Genomic DNA, 11076 nt, shown 5'->3' with positions numbered 1-11076 from the left:
TAATTGTAAATTCAATTGTGAATGGAATTGTGAATGGAAGTGTGAATTTAATTGTGATTTGAATTGTGAATTGAATTGTGAATTGATTTGTGAATAGTGATTTCTGAATTGAATTGTGCATTGTGATTTGTGAATTGAATTTAAGTGTTCAAATGAAATGAACTATTAAAGAGAAGTGAAGTGAATTGTTTAAGTGAAGTGAAGTGTTCAAATGAAGTGAAGTGTTCAAGTGAAGTGAAGTGTTCAAATAACGTGTTCGATTGAAGTGTACAAGTAAAGTGTACAAGTGAAGTGTTATGTTGAAGTCAAGTGAAGTTAAATTAGATTGAAATTTCTAAATATAGTGATAATTGTATGTAAAGGAGCTAAATCATGGATAATCCTTCATCTGAAAGAGATAAAAGGTTGATGCGAAGGGAACAATTGAAATTAGAGATTGAATATAAAGAGAGACAAATTCAGAAGAGAACGAAGCTCGCGAGCATTAAACAAAGAGACAACGAGATTGAAGAGGAACAATTAGCAGAATTGCAAAAACAGAGAATGAGAGTGGTTGAAATGCGACACAAGGCTCGACAAGAAAAAGAAGACCTACAAAAACGCAAATGTGAAGAAATCAGAATAAAACGAGAAGACAAAGAGATTGAAAGGCTGAAAGAAAAAAGAAGGCAGTTGGAAAGACAGATTCTAGAAATCGAAGAATTTGATGCGTTGGAAGATGCTGATGGTAGCATGGAACAAGAAGGAGCATGTGGTTATGATACACAGTTTAAGGACATAAACACAGATGAATATAAAAGAGATGACGTGAGATATAAAGACAATGCTAAAATGAGCAGATCTGTAATAACGGTAGATGAATATGGACATATAGATGATATCAGTAGCATCAGTAGGGGCATTAGGTACCATGAAAGTGAATTGGAACGTTCAGAGACTTGTTCAGAGAGTACCACAGACACCTTTGACAAGGAGTTAAAATGGCTGGACAGCAAAGCCAAGAAGCATGTTGTAACTGATCGTGGTGACAGGTTGAAAGTTCAGAGGAACAATAATGTCGACAAATGTGATGATGAACTACTGAACAAAGATGTTAATCATGAATATCATAATTATAGAGGAAATAGAAAATTGAAATTGTCACATAGAAAGAAACATGGCAATGTGGATCAAATACACAGATTGAATTCTGAGGCCAGAATTAAAAAGGAGGGAGATACATATGTAACAGATGATGATGACACGTACTCAGATGACGAATATAGTATTGAAAGTGAAGTAGTACAGCAATTAAAGAAGGAGATAGAAGACATGAAACAGAGAGAAATAAAAATGATGGATGAAATTGAAAGTAGAAATAAAGCGGAAAAAATAAAAGCAGCTAAGAGAAAGCTCAAGCAACAACAAATAAGACAACTATTACAGCAAAAGCAAGAGTTAGAAGAGAGTCTGTTGGAGAAACAAAGCACTTTAAGTTCCCTAGAGGGAGAGTATTGTGCAGATGATTTGGACACTGACATAAAAGCAGTACGTGAACCTAAAGTGCCTTTTGTAATAAAGCCTAATGTTCCAAAATTCTCTGATCCTCAAACATTCAATGAATGGAAACTTGAAATTGAATGTATGATGAAATCTGGCATTTATCACCAAGATGTATTGAGTCAGTCGATAAGAAATTCCATCACTGGAAAGCCAAGAAAAGTTCTCACAACTTTAAAGCCTGATGCAAGCCTGCAAGAACTACTTACAACTTTGGAAACAAATTTTGGTGATATCAAGACGGGCCAAAGTGTTATAGAAGAATTTTATAATAGCAAACAAGAAAAATACGAAGATATATCGACATGGGCCATACGGTTGGAGACACGTATCCAGAAGGCCATTAATCGAAATGAAATACAAGAAGAAAAGAAAGATACAATGTTGAGAACGAGATTCTGGAGGCACATCAATCATACTTAATTGCGAAATGCAACCAGAGTGTACTTTGAAACGGTCTCAACATTCGACGGGTTCAAAGTTAAAGTCAGAAGGGAAGAACAGGAAATGGCTGTATGTAAAGGAACGGAACTGTCTAAAGAGAGTAACGTACTGCACATTGATGAGCAAATGAAAATATTAAAGGATCTCACAGAGAAAATGAATCTTATGGAGAAGAAGTTGAATGAGATGTCAAAAGAGAAACCATCACAAGATAGAAACGAGTCACGTTTTGAAAATCGAACATCCGACTAACCAAATTATAGAAGATGTCATATAGGTCGTTACAGAAACATGAACAGAGGAAGAGGATTTAGAAGTTATCGAGGTCAATATCCAACTCGAGGGTACTAAAGACAAGATCCGACAGAACAACAACCTAAAACACAACATTTAAACCAACAGAGGCTCTGATCGCGGGGGCTGATGAGAGCGGCATGAACAACATATGCCCCGACACATTCACTGATGAACAACATGATAAAGGAGACTTACTGCAAAGAATGATCGGAGACCCTAATTTAACAGACATCAAAATAAACGGAATTCTAGTTAAAGCTTTGATTGACAGTGGCTCACAGGTCAGCTCAATCACTGAAGAATTTTATATTAACATGGATCACAAACCTGAATTGACTTCTATGGATGATTTTCAAATAGATCTAAAAGGTGCAAATGGCATGACAGTTCCATATACTGGATACATCGAAGCATCTATAGAAACACAACTTACCTCTACACCAATACTTACCGTTTTATTGGTTATCCCGGTGTCACAGTATCATGGTGTAGCTCCAGTCCTTCTAGGTACGAATTTAATTCGCAATATTCAACAATGCAGAAATACAGATAATTTACCTGATGAGTGGGAAGCAGCCATGATGTCCATCAATCCGTTTATCGGTAGAGTAACTGCAACGAAACCCATAACCTTACATCCAATGGAAACCAGAACAGTTACTGGATTTGTAAGGAAGATCAAGAATACTGACGCAGTAATTACAGAGGCATTTGAAGATGAACACTCTCATAGTGCTATTGTTTGTCCACGCGTGGTCACTGTGAATAACGCTGGTCGAACCGCAAGAATACCGGTAAGAATCTGCAACGTAACAGCAAGACCAATTAAGATCAAGGCAAGGCAGAGCCTATGCCAATTAAACGAAGTGCAAGGATTACGAGAAGCACCAGTTTAAGAGCCATTGACTGCAGCAATACAGACTGAAACAGCACCCGCAAAGAAAGGAGAAGTTAAAGATGGAGATATTAAACATCAATATGGTGTTAATTTAGAACAGACCGATTTGACCGATGATGAAAAAAATCAAGTGTATAAGCTGTTCCAAAAATATGATACAATCTTTCCAAAACATCCCCTGGATCTTGGACATACCTCAACCGTAAAGCACTCTATCAAACTAAACAATGAAACACCTTTTAAAGAACCATATCGAAGAATCCCACCTGGAGTATTTAATGAAGTCAGAGAACACTTGAAAGAAATGCTGGACATGGGAGCAATTCGAGAATCAAGAAGTCCTTGGTCTTCAAACTGTGTAATTGTGAGAAAGAAAAATGGTACAATTCGATTTTGCATCGACTTCCGGAAACTCAATGAGAGAACGAAGAAAGACGGTTATGCTTTACCACGAATTTAAGACACCTTACACTTGTTATCAGGGTCCAAATATTTCTCCAAACTAGACATGAAAGCCGGATACTGGCAGGTAGAACTTGAGGAGGAAGATAAGGAGAAGACTGCATTTCAGGTTGGAGGCCTGGGGTTTTATGAGTGCAACCGTATGCCCTTTGGGTTATGCAATGCCCCCGCGACCTTCCAACGATTGATGGAACGTTGCATGGGAGATCTTAATCTACGAGACTGCCTCATCTACTTGGACGACATCGTCATTTTTTCCAAAGATATTCAAAGCCATATCCATAGATTGGACGAAGGTTTTTCAAGATAAGCTTCCTACAATCTTACAATTAAGCCATCCAAATGTGAATTCTTCAAAACCAAAATAACATATCTCGACCATGTTGTCTCCGAAGAGGGAATAAGTACAGACCCCGAAAAGACTGAAACGGTGAAAAATTGGCCCGTTCCTTGCAATGTAAAAGACGTCCGGAAATTCTTAGGGTTTGTTGGATATTACAGGCGTTTCATTAAAAACTTTTCTAAGATTGCAAGACCTCTCAACAACCTACTGATTGGCCACACTAACAAACCCAAGAGTAAACAAAAACCAAGTGCATTGTCAAAGAAAGTTCCGTTTGTATGGACAGATAAACAGCAATCGGCTTTTGAGGAGTTAAAAAGACAGTTGGTTAATCCTCCAATTCTTGCTTATGCGAACTATGCACTTCCGTTCGTTGTTCACACTGATGCGTCGTCACAAGGTCTTGGCGCAGTCCTCTATCAAAAACAAGATGGGAAGGAAAGGGTGATTGCGTATGCAAGTCGTTCTCTGAGTCCAGCAGAAAAGAATTACCCAGCCCATAAACTGGAATTCCTCGCTTTGAAGTGGGCGATATCGGAAAAATTCCATGATTATCTATATGGAACCAAGTTTGAAGTGGTTACTGACAATAACCCTCTCACTTATGTCACCACTACAGCCAAGTTGGACGCCACTGGTTGGATGGCAGCATTGGCTAATTATGAGCTTACACCGCGCTATCGCGCCGGACGTCAGAATGCCGATGCGGATGGACTCAGCCGAAAGACCGTAGATACAGATGTTTTAACTGCATTGGCTACAGCTGTGATGGCTACAGTCGAAGAAGCACCTTTATGCTTTAGTATAGCTGATCCCGACGTGATTGACAAACTTGAACAAGAAACAACTGTTCCAGACGACATTATACAAGCATATGCTTTGAGTTCGAAAGATTGGCGAAAATCTCAAATGTCTGATCCAGTGATTGCCGAACTCATAAACCATATCCAGCAAGGCACCAGGCCGACTCTTTAACCGACCTCGAGTGAGTTTTCAGCTGCAACTAAGTATTTAAGAGACTGGAACAAATTGGAACTGAGGGATGGCGTTCTCTATCGTATAGCCAATTATGGGAACCAGTTGTATAGACAGCTTATACTACCCAGTCAGTTACGGGGTGAAGTGTTCCGTGCCCTACACGATGATCTAGGCCATCAGGGTAGGGACCGAACCGCGTCATTGTTTAAACAGAGATTCTACTGGCCTGGTATGGACACTTTTATTAGTCGCAACGTAGCCAGTTGTCCTAGATGTATTCGGCGCAAGACACATGCAGAGGCAGCTCCATTGGTCAGTATTCAGACATCTGCTCCTATGGAAATGGTGTGTTTAGATTTTCTTAGTCTCGAGAGATCTAAAGGTGGCTTTGAGAATATCCTCGTAATCACTGACCATTTCAGCAGATATGCCCAAGCATTTCCTACCACCAACCAGACAGCTCATACAACCGCCCGTGTCCTTTTTGAAAAATTCTTCGTTCACTACGGATTTCCGGAAAGGATACATAGTGATAAAGGAGCCAATTTTATGTCCAGCCTCATTCAAGAAATTTGTCAACTTGCAGGCATACAGCAATCCCGCACTACTCCTTATCATGCAATGGGCAATGGAATGGTAGAGAGGTTTAACCAAACCTTAATACAAATGTTGGGAACATTAGAGGAAGATAAGAAAAGCAACTGGAAGGACTATGTTAGTCCAATGGTTCACGCATATAACTCGACTATTCACAATAGTACTGGGTACGCACCTTACTTCTTGATGTTTGGGCGCCACCCAAGGTTAGCAGTGGATGCACTTCTAGGTCTCAACACAGACGATATTGGTGCGAAGTACAAGAATGAGTACGCTCGAAAACTCCGTGAACGGTTAGCTTCCTCATACCACAAAGCTAAAGAGATTGCTAACAGGACTGCGGAAGTGACTAAGCGTCAATATGACATGAAGGCAAGAGCTGCTAAAATCCAACCTGGAGATCTTGTTCTTGTGCGAAATGTTACCTTAAAGGGAAAGCAGAAAATAGCTGATCGCTGGGAAGATACGCCGTATGTAGTTTTAGGCCAACCTAATCCTGAAATTCCAGTCTATGACGTCAGGATGGATGATCTGAGAGCTAAACGCATACATCGCCTTCATCGCAATCTTTTACTACCCTTTGGAGTGGACTTAACCAGTAGTGGCAGTGTTCCACAGTATAAAGAAAGGCACCAACAGAGTGAACTGATTGACATACCACGGTATGTAATTCCGCAGCGGAGAGCCGGAAGTACAGTTTCCCAGGACGACGAAAAATCGTGTGTTGACGAAGTTCCAGTTTTACGCCGTTCCGCTAGGAAACGAAATCCGCCTAAATGGAGAACATCCAGAGATTTCGTGTATTGAGACAGTGAACTTTGTGCAATATGACAAATTGTATTAAGTAAACGTTTACCGTAAGTGAAAACGGAGAGTGCGTGTGTGTTTTTTTATGCTGTGATATATAGTAATTGAATATCGTTAATATGTATCACGTGTGATTGTGTTTTTTTAGTATAAATATGCATGCCTCTAATAATGTGAATATTGCTTAATGTCAGCTTGTAATATTCAAAATGTGATGAATTTTTAAAAATATATAGATGTTTCACTATATATGCGTTTGTTATTTAGTAGTCCGTATAAAGCCGGTTCTGACATGCTCTAAGTTAAAAGTTTGAGCATATTTGATTAAAATATAAGAACCCTATTGACTTATTATTTTCTCTTTGTGTTGATATTAATTGAAATGTCGGGACGACATTTATACACCGGGGGGATATTGTCATAGGGTGATTATAATGCCATAGGTTGATTAAATCGATGTTATATTTCAAAGCCACTCTCTTTAAGTAGGCATAGTCAATTGTTATTAGAATTGTAGTTGTAGTATAAGTAGTGTTTAACCACTATTGTTATACTTCATGCTAACCCCGTTTATGCGCACGAGCACTTGATTGATAATCCTTTTCGCGCCACTGTCCAACAGCGGTAGCGACGGTCAGATAGCTAGACGCCATTTGAATGTGCTGATTTAGCAGTTGTTTATAAATACATCTGCAGGTATTTTATGTTATTATTATTATTATTATCATTACTATTATTATTATGTTTATTATTATTATTATTATTATTATTATTATTATTATTATTATTATTATATTGAAATAATATTGTATTGTTAAACATGTCGATGCGGTTGTATTGATTGCATTGTTATATGTTTGCTATATTGAAATGATTGATTATCTATTCCTTAACATTAATCCATTTATATTCGTTATATAATTCTAAGCTATTGTTGCAGATTTATTCATATTTATTTGTCTGCACGGGGACATTACACTTAGAAACATCAACCGTTGTTGGTATTTATTCTCCACCCACTACGGCTGGCGAGGCCGGCAACAACTGTATTTAGGCAATGTAGTTTACTTCGGAACTAAAACTGCATTCACCACTAATCACATTCAACTATAGCATTGAGCCCCCGATCGTCTCCTTTCGAATACACGTTTCATATGGTTAAACAATCTAAAAGGTAAGATCCATTAGAAAAGGTTGGAACATTTATATTTATTAAGTATAGTCGTCGTCAATTAATAACAACAGTCAGTGTGCTAGATATAATTTAGCGTTGTGCTCTGTATTCGTTGTCTCTTTGTGTAGTGCAACACAACTGGGGCCTATTTATCACACTTTAGATTGTGAGCATGATAGAATGAAACAGAGGCATTGTATATATAGCAATATTCCAATGTAAGAAATGCATTCACCAGCAGTTGTCATATTCACATCATTAATGTGCCGGTGCTCCAACATATCGTCATGAAGAATAAACACGCACGTGGCAATTTATTTTACTAAAGACTAATACATTTTGTATTTTATCTTAATAAGAACACATATTATCAATATTTTGTTATTTGTATCGATGCATTTACCTTATATAGTATTAAAATAAAAATTGACAGATGCCCAATGTTGGTGCTGAAGTCTTTATATATTCATATATGTACCGTAAATAAATCCTTCTTAAAATTGTATTGAATCCGTGAAATATGAAAATTCATTCTAACAAAACCTTATGAATTTTTAAGTTGATGTTATATTTTGCATTCATGACGTGTGTGCAATGTCGTGACATAACACGCTGTTGATATATAACGTGCTCGTTATAAATGCGTACCTCAAACTGCTTTCAATATTAATCGTGATCGTCTAAAACATTGAGCACTAAATCGTATACATTCGTTACTAAATACAATGATTCAGACCATTGTGCAATACAATCAAGAATGTATGCCTCATCAGAACGTTTTCCAACAGATATCGACAAACAATTGTTTTCATAATTTGATTCATACCTATTCAAACTACTGTTCATTATTTCTTATTCACACCAAACACGCAACATGTATTTTTGTAGGACACCTTTTTTGCAAATTGTACTTTGCGTGATATATATATAGCAGCCAGCGCAGCTCCTAACCAAGCTGCGCAAATGCACAGACCGGGCTTGAGCTGCGTTGGCTGCATATGACTTAGGACCCATTATTTATGACGCGGGTCTTTAACGAATCTCTCTGTTTCTTACAAATGGAACATTTAAGCGGAATACGTTTTGATAGTAAATTGAAGTAAAACTGTATTATTATTAGCAAACGTTCGTGCTTCCGACGCTGTCTGAAGCCAATCTAACGTTCACTTTTAAATGTTCCAATATCGTCGCCGGAAATTCACCTTGTATATATTTTCATACAAATAATAAAACCGAGCATTTTTTAAGAGTTAAAATTGTGTAACAATAACAAATCTAGCTATGACATGCCGGCAAATTCTATAAAGATCACTTATTTTAGTGGGTAAAATTTATTTTAAGACATATTTAACGAAATATTCGTTGATTTTGAGTGTAAAAGGGGCTTAAATTCACGAGGTCAATTGTTTATTTATGATTTTGGAAGGTTAAAATAAACAAAGAATACATTTATAAAACTCTAGTATTTTGCTTTTTATAAATTGCCTCATTCCAAAAAAAGATATATTTCTCCAAATTGTGTTAAGTCAATTTTACGGCCAAGACGTGTTAAATATACATAAACCTGTGATGTTGCCATTATTTTGCGCTATTTAAAAACGTTGACACCAGTTTCATCTTTGACTTTGAAGATGTTTTGTTGTAAATTAGTAACTCTAATTGTGCTTACTCGAACAAGTCGTTCACATTCAGTTAGTCGATTAACTTTAGACGGAATGAAACAAGAAGATTCATTCTTTGTTGTATACTATAGTGGTTTATTAAAGCAATGACGTAAGGGTAAAGTAAACCCTTTTGTTTTCTAAAAAAATACAATTTAGATAAGGCTGAATGTGTGTACACTACACTTGAAGAATAAATTTCAAGTAAAAGGACATTACGTGGAGAAAATATGTCAAAATTGTATATCTTCACAACAGCAACGGTATTTATATACTGGTTATATAATACTTCCTCCGGTCAGATGCCTGACTAGACCAGTACATTAATCAATACGTTGCATTCACCTCAAATTAATGATGGAGAGAAAACGATGATAACAGTGCTGATTAAGACAATACAAATAATGATGATGACGGTGATGATGATGGTGATGATAATGATGATGATGATGATGATGATGAAGACGAAGAAGAAGAAGAACAAGAAGAAACTGATGATGATGATGATTTGTGATAAGAGATCCGCTCAAATAATAAAATTATATCAAACTATACCACACACATCGTAAAATATTGTCAGCTTCAGTTGTTCTTTAACAACCAAAAGTGTATGCACCATTTGAAGTTTTGTTCAATCGGTACTATCAGAGTTAATTGATATGTTTTAAATCCATGAAAATTAACCGATGAATTCCGTACTTTTCCCGAATATAGACAATCAACAGTTCACATTTATAAATGCGAACACACAATTATAAATGCAATGTTTGAATGCAATCTGCAACGTCTTCCAATAAGGGTTCTCATGTACTTGTTATTTAAGATCGACAAAAGGATTTGTGACGATTTTCACCAAATTAAAAAAGCAAATAAATAAAACAACGCATCGTGTATTTGTGAATCAATTCATGACATGGTATTTCGTTCTTACAATCCGCTAAGGTGACAGCAGAAGATTTAGATTTTCGACAATAACGCCGACTTTATTTTAAAAAAACACCTGAATATGTTGCGAATCTTTTTAAAACAAGCATACATTAATGTTTACAATGTATTTTATCGTCAAAGATTCTCATATCAAATTCTCAAACTATTTTTATCAGTATTAACTTATAATTGACTGTTTCCCAATGTTAGTGCTGACGTTTTTATATATTAATACATATATTGTAACTTAATTTTACTTGTAGTCTATACATGTTGAAACCGTAAAATGCGACCACTTCACAACAAAACACGCTGTTGATAAGTATTGTGCTCGCATTGAAGGCAATAGTCTGTGCTTCGTGTGAAATGGCATGACATCACACGCTGTTAATAAGTATTGTGCTCGCATTGCAGGCAATAGTCTGTGTATCGTGAGAAATGGCATGACATCACGCGCTGTTGATATGTAGTGTGCTCGCATTGAAGGCAATAGTCTGTGCCTCGTGTACCATGGCATTACATCACACGCTGTTGATAAGTATTGAGCTCGCATTGAAGGCAATAGTCTGGTGAACTGTATCGAATACATGCGTTTTCATACGAAACTCAAACTACGTGCACCACTTATTGCAGTCGACTATAGCATTAAGCCCGCAATCGTATCCTTTCGAATAACAGTTTCATATGGTTAAACAATCTAAAAGGTAAGGTCCATCAGAACATTTTCTAACAAATAGCGAATAACAGGTAAAGTCGTTGTCGATTAATAATAACAGTCAGTGCTATTTATAATTTATATATTTACAACCAACTTGAATATGCCGTATTTCGTATTGGTCCAAAATGACAAATGCTTTTTTCTGATTTTTTCAATAATTGAGCATGTATACAACTTTACTTCATAAGTATAAGAGTGTATGTTGTTAATATAAGATAATATGCATTCCAA

The 11076-nt window shown here is 36.7% G+C and overlaps 1 protein-coding gene across 1 annotated transcript; it reads left to right on the top strand.

Annotated features, from left to right (window-relative positions):
* Positions 1-372: 372 nt before the first annotated feature.
* LOC127865599 (histone-lysine N-methyltransferase, H3 lysine-79 specific-like) lies at positions 373-1962 on the top strand. Its single transcript, XM_052405466.1, has one exon. It carries the CDS (start codon positions 373-375, stop codon positions 1960-1962), a length of 1590 nt encoding a protein of 529 aa, XP_052261426.1.
* The last annotated feature ends 9114 nt before the right edge of the window (positions 1963-11076 follow it).

The sequence above is a fragment of the Dreissena polymorpha genome, chromosome 1 (genome assembly GCF_020536995.1).
Source record: "Dreissena polymorpha isolate Duluth1 chromosome 1, UMN_Dpol_1.0, whole genome shotgun sequence".
NCBI lineage: Eukaryota > Metazoa > Mollusca > Bivalvia > Myida > Dreissenidae > Dreissena > Dreissena polymorpha.
This window is presented reverse-complemented; position numbering and strand designations above follow the sequence as displayed.